This window comes from Mirounga angustirostris, unplaced genomic scaffold (genome assembly GCF_029215605.1).
Source record: "Mirounga angustirostris isolate CCGP_5_RB_7025 unplaced genomic scaffold, mMirAng1.0.hap1 SCAF_17, whole genome shotgun sequence".
Classification (NCBI taxonomy): Eukaryota; Metazoa; Chordata; class Mammalia; order Carnivora; family Phocidae; genus Mirounga; species Mirounga angustirostris.
In genome coordinates, this window is record NW_026991725.1 from 3,426,652 (window position 1) to 3,444,805 (window position 18,154).

Sequence of the window (18,154 nt, forward strand, 5' to 3'; positions counted from 1 at the left end):
TGGCAAACAATATTTTTCCAGCATGATTTAAGTTATGGAATCTTCCAATATTTTGGCCGCCATATTCAAGTTAGATAACTTTGATAATCTGACAACCTGAGAATGGTAAGGGGGTAAGTCTGAGGAGAGGGTTGGTTTTCACAGCAGCTGAAATATTGGAAGATTCCACAACTTAAATAATGCTGGAAAAGTATTACTTGCCACTGGTAACCCAAGCCCGGTGCATTATCTAACTTGAACATGGTAATGTTCAGTGAAATATGTTACACATTTTTGCATAAGGTCAGGTTTTCCTGGAATAATTACATCCCTGTTAGCAATATGTGGCCCCACCTAGTAATTTAGGGACACATGAAAACTTAGATCTGAAGATGTCTTTCCTAGTTAGTGTCTTCTCTACAAATCCATAAAAAGAAACAGACTTTGAACCCAATTTATTTTGCTGACTTGATTCTACTGTCATAAAGTGTTTAAATTCAAGTAGTATAAAGATGGTAACAGGGAAGGATTCAGGGTTCCAGATGAAGGAACAATTGGCCAAGGAAGTCAACTTTTCAGAGCTCAGCAGGTAAGCAGTAAAACTTTGTCTTGTATAGAAAGTTAAAAACAAGTCAAGTAAAGGAAATTCATTTTGAAAGGATGCTGTCTGGTATGGTGGAAGGGAAGGGGAGACATTAATCCTCCTCCTTAATTAATAGGGCCGGGTAGGGTCTGCCAAGGAGCTCACACTCTCAGTTCTTATTAGGCACCTACAGTGGACAGTGCTTGAGAAAACTCTATTAATGACCAAATTCTGAAATCATCACTGTTAGAGTGTTAAGATAGAAGTCTGTTTGGCAAGGTTTTAAAATTACAAAAGAATTGATTTTTTTTAAAAAAGATTTTATTTATTTATTTGAGAGAGAGAGAGACAGAGATAGCGAGAGAGAGCACAGGCAGGGAGGAGAGGGAGAAGCAGGCTCCCCACTGAGCAGGGAGCACGGCACAGGGCTCGATCCCAGGACCCTGAGATCATGACCTGAGCCGAAGGCAGATGCTTAACCAACTGAGCCACCGAGGCTTCCCAGAAGAATTGATGTTAGTACTAAATGTATCTTATTGAAATATTGACATAGGGTTGCCAGTCAGAAAGGGTGAGTCTGGCAGGAATGAAGCTTGCTCCTGTCAGGACCGGCCTGGGATGGGGAGGAGCAGAGCCTGCCTACAGAAGTCCTAGGCAGGTTAATATTTGAATTAAATTCCAGCTCTTGAAGGTTAATATTTGTATTAAGGGGACAAAACTTCAAGTCCCTAATGTCTGTGGAGAGGGCTCAGAAGGGATTAATGGCAGCTTCTTAAAGGAGGAGAATATCAGTCTATGCCGTAGGGTGCTTAAGAGTCTGGTCTTGGGAGTCCAGAGTTCGAATCCTAGCCCTGACATTTCCTGTCTCCAGGATCTTGGGCAAATTATATAATCTCTCCAAACCTTTAGAAATGACCTCAAGAGGGTTGTTAGGGACTTCATTGAGATTGAAAGAAATATGTAGAGTGTTTAGCACAGTGCCTGTTGCATAGAAAGCATTCAACATGTGTTTCTACTGTATTCATGTGGTACTCTTGAAAGGAGGTGATACATACATGTTTTTTCCAGATAAAATGGAAAGAATCTAGGGAGAGGGATAGCAGCAGCAAAAGCATAGAAGGAAGAAAAAGGAGGACTTTATTATCCATTATTTTTCATCTATACTGGGTTAAGCAGAATGTGTATTCCAAGGGGGAGGGTGGTGGTGGGATGGGGGGAAAGCAGAGAGATTAACATGATTTCAGACCAGAGACCATGTTGCAGTTGAGTCTCTTCTAGGGTATGAACCGTTTGAGTCTGTGGAATTTGGAACAGTCTCAAAAACTCTCTTTAGCAGAGAGCAACTTTTACAAAAATTGCCCAGGAGAGGCTTTCAAAATCAGAATTATTGCAGCTCAGTAGAGACTGTCTGTGAATGAAGCAAGTTTCTTCTCTCTTTCTGTTAAAATGACATTCTATCAATTTCTCCAGGGAAGACTGGCTCCACTTTCCCCAGGGCTGCCTTATAGCTTCCCTATATCTTATAGCCTATTTCCTTGTGGTTTTCTTTTTCTTGCCTTAAAAAAAAAAATCCTTAATACTAAAAGTACTTTGAACTCAATAATCAGAACAAGACTGTTTAATTAAAAACTAGGAAAAGTACTGTTACAGTTGGGATGACTCATCTGGGATTTTATTTTAAATGCATAATAGACAAGAGGACGGTTCATAAACTCAGTACAGACCAAAGTACAGAACCAACTACACCCTTTCTCCCCCAGCAGATCAGATGTAAATTTGTTAAAGATGGCGTGGAACATCAGTGGCCTAATGAGAATGTGCAGATTTCTTCTCTTAGTGATTTTGTTTCCGCCCTGTGAGGTGACAAGTAAGTTGATATTCCTTTGGTCTCTTTGTAAATAAACATTTCCGATTAAAACACGATCCGTGGGCATTGGGAAAATCCAAAATCCAAATCTCCAAATACACAGTTGGTATGGCTCAGAGTAGAGGAGTCAGACAACATGATAAGACATTAAATGGAAAAATATTTTTATGGTTCTGATATTATAAGACAGAGTAAATATTCTATTCTCTCCAGAGCACAGCCGGAGTTTTTCTACATTTTAATGCATTTCATTAGTAATGACATCCAAAATAAGCTCTTCTGTTTATGTGAGCATACCAGTTACAGGAAAATCTTGCCTGCATTTGTTCTCTCCCCCAACCTGGAAGTAGATCCCCTACCCCACAAACCCCAATTTTAAAAGTAATACATAGTCCTTGTAAAAAAACAAAATTAGGAAATATATAAAAGGATAAAGAAGGCGTGCCTGTGGGCTCAGTCAGTTGAGCGTCTGCCTCTTGATTTTGTGGGATCGGCCTGTGTCAGGCTCAGGCTCATCGGGAAGTCTGCTCAGGATTCCCTCTCTCCCTCTCTCTCTGCCCTTCCCTACCCTGCTCACGTGTGAGCGTCTTCTCTCTCTCTCTCCCTCTGTTCCCCCTCCCAAAATAAATAAAATATTTAATAAAAAAAAAGAATAAAGAAAACTAAATTCCATCATCCAGAGATAACCACTCAACAACATTTTGTTATATGTTCTTCCAGATTTCTAAAAAAATACTAGGCAGCAATCACATTGTTTTCACCAGTAGTTAATGCATTTTTTAAAATTTTTTAAAAGATTTTATTTATTTATTTGACAGAGAGACACAGCGAGAGAGGGAACACAAGCAGGGGGAGTGGGAGAGGGAGAAGCAGACTCCCCGCTGAGCAGGGAGCCCCACACAGGACTTGATCCCAGGATCCTGAGATCATGACCTGAGCCGAAGGCAGACGCTTAATGACTGAGCCACCTAGGCGCCCCTAGTTTATGCATTTTAAAGGAAAAGTTCATATGTTTACAGACTATATTAACAAATGTTATGTCGGGGGCAAGTCTGTGGCAGCTAAAGGCAATTTTAGCTTCTGTTACTTGCTTCTGAACCAGGGAAGTAAGAACTGAAATTCAGGTATGTTACAGTGAATGGATTTCTGAAAATCAGAGATGAAGACCAACTGCTATATATTCTAATCATCTACTCTACAACAACTCATCTATGCTACAAACCACAGCTGTTTAAACATCAATTATTGTTCAAACATCAGAAATGCAAGACCAAATTTTCCACAATCCCATCACCTAATCAGAAATCTTTTCAAATCAGCTTTTGTCCATACTCAATTGCATATTCAATTTTTATATACTTACAGTAATTACTAGAGATGTAATTTACATTCTGCCTATTCACCTAATGTGTCTTAAGTATTTTTTAATTTTGCTATTGTCCTTTTTCGTTTGTATTTCCCCAATTCCACCCCCTTCCTTTGCTACTTTCAACCCCTTGAAGTAAACAGTTTAAGTCTGGAAAGCACTTCTCTATTTTTTTCTCTATTTTTTATCAACCCTATTCAGTGTACACACTGAGATTTTCCCCAAGACTTTTCCTCTTAAATGCATGTGTGCGTGCATGTGTGTGTGCGTGTGTGTGTTTGTGTGTAAATGGGGTAATTCTGTGCGTAGTAGTTCTCAAACTTCACTACACATTAGAATCGCCTGAAGGCTTTTTGCAAATGCAATGCCCAGATTGCACTCATATCAATTAATCAGAATGTCTGGGGGTGGGAGCAAGCATCAGTGTTTTTAAAGATCCCCAGGTGAGTCCAATGTGTAGCAAAATCTGGTAACCATCATTTTAACATTTTGCTTCTTTTAGTTACATTATGGAACTTTTCCCTTGTAAAATCATATAGATCAATATGACTATTTTTAATTATTACAGAGTAGTTCATTGCACTTGTGTAATGTGATTTGTTTAACCTATCTCCTGATTATACCATTTAGATCATTCACTTTAGGTTAATAGTTTCTTCCTGCCCTCCCAGGTTCTGTTTTAACTGTGAATGATAGAACTGAGAACTATATTCTGGACACTTGGCTTGGCTCCCAAGAATCTCTGAAATGCGCTGTTCAAAACCACACCAGGGAGGAAGAACTTCTCTGGTACCGAGAAGAGGGGACAGTGGACTTGAAATCTGGAAACAAAATCAACTCCAGCTCTGTCTGTGTCTCTTCCATCAGTGAAAATGACAACGGAGTCACCTTTACCTGCAAGCTGCAGAGCGACCAGTCGGTGTCCGTCTCGGTGGTGCTGAATGTCATTTGTGAGTGAGGGGGAAGAAACTGCTAGTCTGTGTTGTCTGCACTATATTAACTGGTACTTGAAACCTGGGACTAAAGAGTGTGTGCATTTTCACATTTGCTTGGTGTTGCCTCATTGCCCTATTTATGCTCCCACAACAATGCACGAGGGTGCCTATTTCCTTACACCCTCATGCGCACTGAGTATCCTCAAACTCTAAGAATTTGCCGGCCTGATGTGGAATTTTATTTTCATTTTCTAAATTAAGAATGAGGGTGTCCACCCTTTCATAAATGTATTGGCTGTTCATGTTTCTTTTCTGCGAAATGCCTGCTCATGTCCTTTACCCATTTCTCTATTGGGTTATTTGCCTTTTTAAAATTGGTTTGGCTAGGGGTGCCTGGGTGGCTCAGTTGGTTAAGTGACTGACTCTTGATTTTGGCTCAGGTCATGATCTCAGGGTTGTGAGATTGAACCCCACCCCCACCCCAACGAGCCCTGTGGAGCTCTGTGATGGGTCTGGAGCCTGCTTAAGATTCTCTCTCTCCCTCTCCCTCTGGCCCTACACCCACACACACACTCTCTCTCTAAAAGAAGAAGAAGAAGAAGAGAAGGAAGGAAGGAAGGAAGGAAGAAAAGAATGCCCATCAAGTAAAATGATTAAAAAGTCCTATATTACATGGTATCACTCTAAAACAATGAGCTAGATCTCTGTGGTTCAATGTGGATATATCTCTCAAAAACATGCAAGCTATTGAGAGAATAGAGTCTTTTATATAAGCCTCTTAAAACAATACAATGTATTTCCTATTGGTACATTATATGTATATAAAAAACTGGTTTTTTTAAAAAAAGATCTGCAAGGATTTACATCAAACTCATAGCAGTGAGCATCTTTGGGGAGCCGGGAAGTGAACAAGATGGAGTCAAAGAGGATCTTAACTTTATCCGAAATGTACTAATTTTTGCAAAAGGGAATATTTATGTATAGCTGACAGGCTTCACAGCTTCACAATTAACTTTAAATAGTTAAATAAAAAGTAACAACTAATAGGACATGTCCACAAGCCCTATGGTATATATGGTAATTATGTTATCTATTCTCGCAGCTTCCTACATATCTGAATACCATATAACATCCTCGTTGGATATGGATACAGAATTTCAAGCTCATTCCAAAGAGCAACAAAATGTCACTTTTCTGAGTTATTAATAGCACAGCCTACTCAGGGTCTAATTATTCAGTGTGCAGATTATACAAGCTCCTTTTTTCCTCTTCTCCACCTCTATCTCTTTCCTACTGCCCACTTTTCAAGCACTTTATTACACTTCTGCACCTTGACCTTAAAACGCAAGGGGCATGGAGAAGAAAAAGAGTCAGCTCAGCCATTTCTCCTCCTACATGTTGGAAAGCCCAGGTGGGGGTGAGTTGGAATTATTTGGTGAAGATAAATGTGTTCAAGTATCTATGTCTCTACGACTGCCCTTATCATGGAGAGAGTAAGGACTTGCTCACACAGAGGGATGAGGGAGACTCAGAAGGTCATACCTTCCATCGATGTCAGAGTTGCCATGATTGGAACACCTTCTGGGAGGAGGACATTATTTCTAGAGGATCAGTGAGGAAATGCAAGTAGATATGGCCAGGGCAAATGTGGTTCGGTAACATGCAAAAATAGAGGATGTAAGGACACCTCAAAACCACCATGGCCGCCACCACCACAATGATAGTAACTAGCACCGTGGTAAATGCTATACAGGCGTTATCTTATTTAATGTCTACAGCAGGGAAAGGTATCATCCCACTTTTTAGATGAGGAAATTGAGCGGTTACTTAGCAGTTAAGTAACTTTCTCAAGGTCACAGTAAGTGGTGTAGATGGAATTAGGGACAGCTGCAATTCCTGCTTTCTTCCTATTATACTGTTTTCTCCAACATATTAGTGCAGATTGGTTTTAGAGAGCAAAGACTCAAGGCTTATGCTCTTATGTAGTGTTATAAATCTTCTACTTGATACAGATGCATTATTTTATTTATTCTTAAAATTTTTTAAAAAGATTTTATTTATTTGACAGAAAGAGAGAGCCCAAGCAGGGGGAGCGGCAGGCAGAGGGAGAAGCAGACTCCCCGCTGAGCAGGGAAGCTGATGTGGGGCTCGATCCCAAGACCCTGGGATCACGACCTGAGCTGAAGGCAGACGCTTAACTGACTGAGCCACCCAGGCACCCCGACTCATTATTATTTATTATTTTTAATTATTTCTTTTTTCATATAGTTGCTTCTGATTTCTCTTTTTAAGATTTTATTTATTTATTTATTTATTTATTTATTTATTTATTTATTTAAGAGAGAGAGAGTACAAGCAGGGGGAGAGGCAGAGGGAGAGGGAGAAGCAGACTCCCCACTGCATAAGGAGCCCCATGTGGGACTCAATCCCAGGACCCTGCAATCATGACCTGAGCCAAAGGTAGACACTTAACCAACTGAGCCACCCAGGTGCCCCCCATTATTTTTTTAAAGATTTATTTATTTGAGAGAGAGAGAGTGCTCATACCTGCAAGTGGGGGAGGGGCAGAGGGAGAGAATCTTCAAGCAGAAGCTCCTCCCTGAGTGTAGAGCCAGATGTGGGGTTTGATCCCACGACCCATGAGATCACGACCTGAGCCGAAACCAAGAGTCGGTCACTTAAATGACTGATCCACCCAGGCGCCCCAGATTCGTTATTATATACGTTTGTTTCACGGTTCATCTTCTCTACCACATAGAAGTTCTATGAGGTTTAGAACTGGATATATGTTATTTACCATTGGATCCCTGAGTCCTAGTCCAGTGCTTGGCATAGTAGATACTCAATAAATTTTTGTCAAATGAATGGATGACTACATGAGATAGACTGAAGGAAGATCTTGAACGTTGACAGTAAACTACTGCTTATCAGCTAATTCAACCTAAATGCTTGAGTCTTGCAGTCCCCCCTATTCTAAGTGGAGATGACTTCCAAGCAGTTGAGGAAGGCAGTGATGTGAAGTTGGTTTGCAGTGTGAAATCCAACCCCCAGGCTCAAATGATGTGGTACAGAAACAGCAACATCCTGAATTTAGAGAAAACTTACCAAGTCCATCAGACAAGTGAGTCTCTTCAACTGTCAATCACCAAAGTCAAGAAATCTGACAATGGAACCTACAGCTGTGTTGCCAATTCATCTCTGCAAGTGGAGACCAAGGACTTTCATCTCATCGTCAAAGGTAACTCTCTTCTTAAGTAATAGTAAGCAAAAGGTCAGAATAGGTTTTCCTAAATATTTCTGTGGCAACAAATGATGATGACAGTTATGATTAGTGGCTATGATTTTCTTTGGAGAGTCATCCCTATCCAAGGAATTTCAATTCTTCCATTTAGGATCCCATTCCATATAAAACACCGCTTTTTGGGCAAAGGTCCTTTTTAGAACCAAGGGGTAGAAGACAATTCCAGGTGGCTTTTAGGGAGGAGTACCTTTCATGAATCCTCTTGGGCAATAAGGTTCATAGGAGCTGGACTTCTGAGTTTACAGCCCTAATGACAAACAGAAAAAGAAGTCAGAAACACAGAGAGAAAGAAAGATAGATAAGAAAATGAGTCTCTTAAATCATTCCTAACTCTGAAATTGTAATCTATAGGCTAAGCAGTAGTGAGAGAGGGGGTAGATGGTGCAAAAGGTCTTTCTCTTGGCTTCATGCTCCACCTACCCAGATTTTTCATCCCTGCAGTAAATAACAGGGAACAAACGAAGTTCCAAGTGTTCTTCCCTCATACTTCTCATTCATACAAGAAGAGAATGGGGACCTGAGCAGAGAAAGCAAGGAAGACAGTAGAAAGAAATGAGGTCAGGGAATGAATGGAATGCAAACCAATATTTCCACACCTCCACTTACCACGGGTGATTGTGGCAAAAACTGACCTTGAGGTGAGCAGCACAAAAAGAAATTTTTAAGAACACAACTGTGATAACTGGAATAGGAATGATCTTGGTAGCAGGATAAAGAAAGCCACCATCTAAGCACAGCAGAAAAGACCTGTAGAGGATGTTGAGTCTTGAGGGCTTCTGTAGACAATGCCCAAGCCCTGGAAATTTTTGGATGTTGAAGCAGGACAGTATGAGATGGAAATTGGCAGCAATCATACCTGTCAATCATTCTTTGCTGCTATTAACTGAATCCAAGTTCAAAAATAACTTCCTTTCTGATAACAGATTCCGAAAGTTTGGTTAACATAGTTTTCTTAGATAACATCTCTTTAATTTGAAACAACCATTTATTAAGACCCTTAATTGTCGGGCGCCTGGGTGGCTCAGTTGGTTAAGCGACTGCCTTCGGCTCAGGTCATGATCCCGGGGTCCTGGGATCGAGTCCCGCATCGGGCTCCCTGCTCCGCGGGAAGCCTGTTTCTCCCTCTCCCACTCCCCCTGCTTGTGTTCCTGCTCTCGCTGTCTCTGTCTCTGTCAAATAAAAATAAATAAAATCTTTAAAAAAAAAAAAAAGACCCTTAATTGTCAATCTTAGTTGCTGAATATACAGGAAAAACATACTAAAAAAATCTTTGAAGTTTGCTTTCATGTTAAAACTGCATTTATGAAGTTGAGAGACATATCAGATCATGTCATCTGCAAACTTGGGCAAGCTAAGTTAATGTTCTGGTTGGAAAGCCTTAGTTTGGGTACATTTTAATAAGTCCCTTCTCTTTCTAATTGGATAATGTGGATCCGTTGAAATAAAATTTAAGTTTTCTGAAAAAAAAAAAAGAAAGAAAGAAAAAGAGAAAGGCAAGATACCTGGGGTAGCAGATGCAGAAAATGCTCATGCACACATTACCTGGTCCGAGGCCAATATTCTAAGAACAGCCAAACAAGCTGAGGCTCCTATTTCTTGTTAGAACATTATTCACTTCATCATTTGCTTCCCTGTGCCCACACATTGCCTTTCTTGCTAGTTCCTGGGAAGCCAGGAAGCCCTGCCAGAAGTGTTGGATGATGTGACCACAGGGCTTATTTCCTCCTCCTCGAGGAGAGGTCTGGGATACCAACCCAGTTGAAGGTCCATTACTGTGATTACTGGCATGTTCAGTAACTTGTCCTACAGAGCAGTGACGGTATGCCCAGGGGCTGCTTGCTTTCTTTTTATTTTATTTTATTTTATTTATTTGACAGAGAGAGATAGTGAGAGCAGGAACACAAGCAGGGGGAGTGGGAGAGGGAGAAGCAGACTCCCCACTGAGCAGGGAGCCCGATGTGGGACTCGATCCCGGGACTCCAGGATCACGACCTGAGCCGAAGGCAGTCGCTTAACGACTGAGCCACCCAGGCGCCCAGGGCTGCTTGCTTTCAAAACCAAACCCACAAATAACCCAAGTACTCATGGGATCTAGAAGTGGTGGAGGAGGCACCCTATCGAAGCCGTGCCTATTCACCTCCTCTCCGAAGCATGGGACCTCCAGCCACACCATTCCAATCGGCTGTGAAAATTATGCGCAGAGATTAGGGAATTATATCATCCCTGTTGGTTAAGAAGGAATCACGAGTGCTCTGTGCCAGAAAAAAGACAAAATAAAACATACAACTCGTGTGGCAAGCAGAATGCTAGCTTGGCAACTTGGCTTTTAGGTGGCTGGGATCCTGTTTTGGGTGGAGCTCTTCCAAACCAGCTTGTTTTTCTGATTTCTTCCTGCTCTGTTATTTCCTTGGCTGTGGGCTGCCTTCACAGCATTAAGTGCTCTGCTGCTGGTGCTCAGGCTAAATATGTTTGCCGTGAGCCTCTCCCGGCTTCACCCCTCAGCAGGGTAGTTTCTAAATGAGGCCATGCAAAGCTAGAAGTGAAAGCGTGGATCTTGAGCACACAAGAGTGTAGCCTGTGTGTTGGGATTATCTTGCCTAATAAATACGGAGGGGAAAAAATAACCAAGTCTGGTTACAAATAAGAGAGTAAAACAGGACAGTAGGAGAGATGCAGCACACTTTTTATTTCCTATAAATTCCTTAAATATTATCTTATCCAAGATTGGAGCCCTGCCCCTTTTCTAGGCTGAATTCTGGGGCTTAGACTGGGTCATTTAAATGTCTTTGTTGATCTTAATTAAGCACTCTTACTTTTGAAAGTTTCATCCCGGGCGCCTGGGTGGTTCATTTGGTTAGGCGTCTGCCTTCGGCTCAGGTCATGATCCCAGAGTCCTGGGATCGAGTCCCGCATCAGGCTCCCTGCTCGGCGGGGAGTCTGCTTCTCCCTCTGCCTCTGCCTCTCTCTCTCTGTCTCTCATGAATAAACAAATAAAATGTTTTTTAAAAAAGTTTCATCCCATATCATATCAAACATTAAAATGAAGCACATTAAGTATACTTCTTTGCTGTAAAAATTTTGAAAGGATGTTTGTAACTTGCATACATTTTGGATTTTATTATAAATAAGTTATTAATTTGGTTCTTAAAGTTTAAATATTATTATTATTATGTAACAGTTGGGTTACAGTTGACACAAAGTTACATTTTATAGATGTTTGAACATTTATTAATTTTGCCACTTTATTTTCATATTTTGGAACCTATATATATATTTTTAAAGATTTTATTTATTTATTTGAGAGAAAGAGAGACACAGCAAGAGAGGGAACACAAGCAGGGGGAGTGGGAGTGGGAGAACCAGGCTCCCCACAGAGCAGGGAGCCTGATGCGGGGCTCGATCCCAGGGCCCTGAGATCATGACCTGAGCCGAAGGCAGACGCTTAAAACGACTGAGCCACCCAGGCACCCCTGCTGATCTCTTTCTAGCCCAAATTAGAAGTAGACCTTGTTCTTCCATGTCATTTAGAAAGGTATGAACATCTTTGCCAAGGTTGGGAAGGCTGGTGCTTTGTCCTGCTTCCCTAGGGGGACCATGCAGCCACCTTGTATAATGTCTTGTCACCTGCTTGGGGCACTATCACAGTGCTACTCCTCGGGCCAGAGGCCTCTCTCCCCTTAGTCCAGCAGGCTCTTCCACTTTTCTCTTCTTTTTTTTTTTTTTTTAAGATTTTATTTTTAAGCAGTCTCTATACCCAACATGGGGCTCAAACTCACAACCCTGAGATCGAGAGTTGCATGCTCTTCCGATTGAGCCAGCCAGACACCCCTAATTTTTCTCTTCTTGCCTTTAAGTCCTTCCTCTTTTTTCTCCCTTGGAGATACCTCCGAATATCTTTGGGGCTTTTCAAAGTGCAGAAAAAAAAACATTGATTTCAGCCTATTTCTGCTTTCTGTGTGGCAAAAATTTTGGATGAAGAAAGCACAAAATGGTCTGACTACCTGCTTTGGGAGAGTTATTCATATTACAATAAATTATCCTTCCACAAAGGAATGGATCCAAAGCCTATCTCTGCTAGTTACTCGTTCTGTGACTTTGGATCAGTGGTTCCTCACCTGTAAAATGAGGGAATAATTCCTACCTTCTTGGGTTGTTTGGAGGCTTTAATTAAGAGAATGATCTAGTAGAAGTATATAAACGAGACTCGTATAAATGTCAGCTCTTGCTCCTTGTGTTTGCATTTCCAACAGATAGAACTGTGGCTCTACCAATAGAACCCATTATTGCTGCGTGTGTTGTGGTCTTTCTGACGCTGTGCTTTGGCCTGATTGCTAGAAGAAAAAGAATAATGAAGGTATCTAAGTATTCTAAGCTATTTAGGTAAAAAGTCACCTAAATACAGGCAGAGAACTGGCTGTCTAAGTGACTCTGGAGTTGGGAACCACACTTGGACACTCTGGTCTCTCTAAAGATCTAAAATGGAAGTTGCTCAAAGAAATAAAAATCATACAAATACTATGAGTACCCCTTTAACAAAGACTGGGAAGGCATCGGGACAAAACCTGGGTGAAAATAGCTGTGGTGTTAGGAGTAGGGGATTGGGGGCTGATTTTTCTTCCTTTTAAATTGCCCTTTATTGTTGCTATGGTACCTTCGGGACAATAAATAAATATACAGAGAAACATCTGCTATGGGTTCAGAGATCTGCATGAAAAAAAAGTGGCCCTTGCTGCTCACCTTGTGAGTACAGCCCCAGGCCCTGGTAGCCGTGGGCTGGAGTTTGAACTGCTGAATGGCTCGCCTTGGTGGTTAGCTTGGTGCAGAGTGTATGTGCCTCTGTTGATGCCATGCATTTGGCTTCGCCGGTTATTCCAGTGCCAAAGGGAGGCAAATGTGGCAGGAAGCCTCTAAGAAAAGGCCAGTACGGTCTAGGCTTGTTAGTTATGCAGCAAGAGGCATCTTCTTGAAACATATGGTACCTGGGTATGATTCAGGGCAACAACGTCTCCCAAGAAGAAATTCACCCACCCCCTGGTGCCAACCCAAAGCAAATTTTTGCCTGGGGAAAAAAAAGGAAGAAAGAAAGAAAAGGAAAGTAAAAAGAAATATTCAACTACCTAAGAATCCTGGAAGCATTTTGATTTAAGAATTACATCTCTGTAGGTTCAATAGAAATAATTAATATGGCCAAAGACAGATACCAGCGCAGAAGTGTCTGTATTTCCAGCCACCTCTGTATCGATGAGTATTTTTCTCGGTAGGAGATTAACAGACATTTGGGTTTCCTATCCCTTGAGCCACATTGGTGCATTCAAAATGTTTATCTACAGCCTTAGAAAAGCAGGCAAACTCATTGCCCTTGTGTTTGCTTTTAGCTGTGCAGAAAGGATGAAGATCCTCAAAGAGACACAGCTTTGTAAGTACTCCGGGCTGGGGCCAGTGATTTCCCAGAAGCAGATGGGTAGCTGTGGTGTGTGTCATACTGGGCAAACTCCTCCTGAGGTGGGAGGTGCTGGGAGGTGAAGAGGTTCAGACAAGAATGGAGGGTGGCGGAGAATCTGCCTCCACTTTAGAGGAAGACAGGTGAGGCTAGGTTGGAAGGTTGCCTAGGACTGAGGATACTACCGTTGGTTTTTTTTTTTAAGGTTTTATTTACTTATTTGTCAGAGAGAGAGAGAGTGCGCACAAGCAGGGGGGAGTGGCAGGCAGAGGGAGAAGGAGACTCCCTGCGGAGCAAGGACCCTGGGATCATGACCTGAGCCAAAGGCAGACGCTCAACTGACTGAACCACCCAGGCGTCCCACTATCGTTGGTCTTAAGCCTGCTCTCCACTTAGGAAGTTTTGGGCTAAATGCTAAATTGCCTGCATTGTATTGCCACATTCGTAAATGGCTGAGAGGGCTTACCCCGGGGGGTGGGGTGGGGTGGGGAGCCACGTTGCCTTCTCCTTTCTCCTTCACAATGGGGTCTGTAGCCCCAGCCCTCATTCTGAACACTGCCTTCTCTGTGGAGCTTCCTTTAGTCTGTTGGCTCCAGCCTCAGAGAAGTAAGCAGTGGGTAAAAAGAGCAAAGGTGTTCTTTCCAAGAGCGTGAATTTTGTTTTGATTTTTTTTTTCTTATTGCCATGATCGTCATTATAATTGATTTCTTGGTTCATTTCAGATGAGCAAGCAGAGATGCCACCTCACACACCAAGAGTTTTGCATCAGGACTTCCTTGATTTATGTAGTCCCATCTGTATTTATTGCTATTATTAAATTCACTCCTGTCAAGTTGTCAGAGGTTATGAAGAAGTGTTTCATTAAGCACTGAACAGTAGTTGTTATGACTAATTTGATATCCCTGCAGAACATTTTTATGGAGAACACTATTAAGAAGGAAAAGTAAGATTCTGTTAAGTCTTCTCCTTGAAGGGTATGTTAATTAATGGAGATTTGCTCCAAAAAGGTTGGTCACCGTTCACCATTGAGTCCTTTTCTAGGTAGGAGATGAACAGATATTTGGGTTTCACGAATCAGTGCCATACCAAAATGAAAAGGGGAGCTGAACCTAGAGTGATCAATTTCTAAGTTGCCAAGGAAGCACATAAATAATGTCAATTATCATCCATATTCACTGTTGTCTCATAAAAGAAGTGTTTTTGGACTAAAAAAAGGACGGATATAATCTCAGAATATAAGGCATTCCTTTCAACGGAATAAATTTAGCATTGTGAAAAAGTCAGCATATGTCCTTATTTTTCTCATCTCATCCTGGTTTGGTGACACAGTTGCAGACTTTATAAGATTTACGTGGGGTTGGAGACGAAAACTGCAGGGGGCACGGGCTAGCCAGTGGCTCTGCTCACAGGCAACCTTCACCCTTCTCCATTTATTATGAATCAGCCTGTACTCTTCTCATATACCTTCATTTTAAATTTTGGCTCTTGTGATCTATCATCGACCTTCCCCACTTCCATTCTTTCTTCATTTTTTCCCCTGAGAGTCTCTGCTTTGCTGCCCCACACAGGTGGGATGGGTTAGGGAGAGAGGTCGTCCTGGCCAGAATCACCTTTGATGTCTCTGCTCTGCTCACCCTCTTAGAAAACAACAACAACAACAATTTTTTGGCTTAATATTGCAGTAGCTGAAGGTGTCACAGCAAGAAAGAGAGATCGACTATCAGCCTGGTGGTTCAAAGCTTCTTACTGATAATGGAGGCAAAGAGAAGAAACGAGCAGATTGTAAGAAATCCCAACGGTCTTGTGTGTAAAAGGGACCCAGACACATCCTCCTGTGAGGCTTCTCTCTGCTTCCTTGGAAACTTCTGCATGGAATGCAGAAAGAGACCATTAAAGACTGTGATTTTCAGATTTCTTTGTCTTCTTCAGCAGGATTGTGTGGGGAAGCCTTCAAATCTTGTTCCTCATTCAGGATTTCTCAAAGTAGAATTTGGAAGCCCTGTGAAACGGTGTAAGGACAAGGTAGGGGGACTGTGAAAATCTGGAAGTTTAGACAATGAAGGAGAAGCCTGGAGACTCTATGGAAGAAAACACACACACCTCAGGCAATGGGGGGTTGGGATAGTTTAAAGTAGAAGGGAAAATGGGAAAAACTTACCTATCTAATTGGACTTGGAATCGGGAGACCCGAATTCCAGTCTTGGCTGTGTTACCTTGGGCAAGTCCTTTAAGCTCTCTTGGGCCTTTGGAATACGAGGAGGTTGGATTGGAGGAAGAACTAATTTTCATGTTGAATTTCATGTTAACGCATGTGGTTCTCAAAAGATTCCCAAATAGTTTAGTTAAATGCTGGAAGAAGTTGGCAAGAAAAACTGAACACTTAATACCTTTGCCCTACCTAGCAGAATTATGAATCAGCTTTGTTCTAGGACATATAGCAATCCTTGAGTATTACGGGTCATCAGTAGGGAATTTCTTCACCCTTACAAACTTCAGTGACCTTGTACATTAGCATAGACAAGGAACATTAGTTTTAACAGAGCATAGCAATATCACAAATGGTCACAGCATTTCATTTTGCCTTAGTTTTGAAAAAAAAAAAAAAAACCAGAGCCTTTATTAAAAACTGTGTCTGTTATTATTTTTTTTGAGGGGGGAGGGGCAGAGGGAGAGGAAGAGACAGAATCTTAAGCAGGCTCCATGCCCAGCACAGAGCCCAAGGTGGGACTGGATCTTACAACCCTGAGATCATGACCTGAGCCGAAATCAAGAGCTGGATGCTTAACCGACTGAGCCACCCAATCTCTCCAAAACAGTGTCTCTTATTTAAAATTAGAAGTTCAGCCTAGAACCTGACTTAAAAGGACAAAATTCCAGAACTTAAAAGAAACCCCCATGGCCTTTCCCTAAATATCTTCTCTATCTACTATGAGATACTTGAAATTCCAACATTAATAGTCTGTTTTTGACACTTTGGACTGCAAATACCAGTGAAGAAGTGACAGACAAAGCCAGTTGTTATCTTCTCAACCTTTCTACCAATAGGAACACCTTTTGTAATTATCATTTTTCTCCTTTTTGGGCCCCATTTTTTGAAAACAAACAAACAAACAAACCCTGGTCTATCAAGAAACCTGTATTTATTAAGTAATAATAATCTGCTTTCCCAATTTTCAAAACATCAGTGATACTGGGACACCTGGGTGGTTCAGTGAGTTAAGCATTCAACTCTTAATCTCAGCTCAGGTCTTGATCTCAGGGTGGTGAGTTCAATTCCTGCATTGGGCTCCACATGGGGTATGGAGCCTACTTAAACAAAAATAAATAAATACATAAATACATAAATACATAAAACATCAGTGATTTCTACTTGCCAACCTGAACTTCTTTCATGATGGTGCCATTACCCAGTTGATGAAATTCCATTTCAGAGCAAAGAAATCTGGTGCTTTACTTAACCTGGGCAATCTTTTATAGGTTAACAATATAATCACTGCCGTTAGGTTTTTTGAATCACTGAAAATAGCTTCCAAACTCCTTTGCTCACCAATTTTACCCCTGTTATCACCACCATCACCTGAACCTACTGGCCATGGGTCATAAAGTCAAATTCTTACAGGGGTCAAGCAGATCAGTGAAAAAGGCAAGCTGTTAAACAATAGGGAGCGGTGGGGACAGAGGCAAATAGAGAACACAGCTTTGTCTATAAGAGGGTGAATAGCTGCCATTGGGGACAGATCTTCTGATTCTTTAAGAGAAGTCAGAACTCTGAATTTTTATGTGTAATTTTCTTAATTAAAAAAACTTGAGGGGGCACCTGGGTGACTCAGTCAGTTAAGCATCCGATTCTTGGTTTTGGCTCAGGTCATGATCTTGTGGTTGTAGGATCAAGCCTCATGTCTGGCTCTGCACTCAGCGGGTAGTCTGCTTGTCCCTCTCCCTCAGCTCCCTCCCCACTCTTGCTCCCTCTCTCACTCTCTCTTAAATAAATAAATAAAATCTTAAAAAAAATTTTTTTTTAATCCTGATGTCTAGAAGTAGATGAATCCTCTCACCCCAATACCTGCTAATCTGTTAGTTAAGTTACAACCCAGCATTGTCTTGGGCTTTCATTATCTCGTGGAGATTTTTATGAACAGCTCTTGTAATTTTCACCCCTGTCCTCCTCTCCTCCAAAGCTTAGGCATGATCATGAAGAAGTAAGTCAGAGGGCAGTTATGTTGTGCTGAGGACTTTACCTGTGTTATTCGATCCTATCAACAACCCTTATGAAGTACTGATGACTGTCACAACTTTGATGACGGGGACACTTGGGCTCAGAATGCTTCACTCACTTATAGAGAGTGACTAAGCTGGGATTCATATTGGCCTGATCCAAAGCCTGGGGCCTGGAGCAGGGGAGAGGATATCACAGAAGGGGCAAAGGTTGAATAATAAAGACAAACTTCACTTCTCTTATATATTGCCAAGAAAGATGTCCAATCCTACTTTAGTGACCTATAGATCATTTATTTTGAGTTCATAAAAAAGAATTAACTTGTCTCATTAAAAAAATCCAAATAATATTTAACCTCATACCAGTGACTATAGAACAAAACCCATAATTAATCACAAATTCTTTAATACTCAGGTAATCTTACCTTAAGAGCTTATCTCTGCAACATCAAGGTTATTCCAGAGCAA

General features: G+C 41.4%; 1 protein-coding gene across 1 annotated transcript; it reads left to right on the top strand.

Annotated features, from left to right (window-relative positions):
- The first annotated feature begins 2,347 nt into the window (after positions 1 to 2,347).
- TMIGD1 (transmembrane and immunoglobulin domain containing 1) lies at positions 2,348 to 13,451 on the top strand. Its single transcript, XM_045888139.1, has 5 exons — positions 2,348 to 2,429; positions 4,467 to 4,745; positions 7,693 to 7,968; positions 12,282 to 12,385; positions 13,407 to 13,451. The coding sequence occupies exons 1-5, from the start codon at positions 2,348 to 2,350 to the stop codon at positions 13,449 to 13,451; spliced, it is 786 nt and encodes a 261-aa protein (XP_045744095.1).
- Positions 13,452 to 18,154: the final 4,703 nt, after the last annotated feature.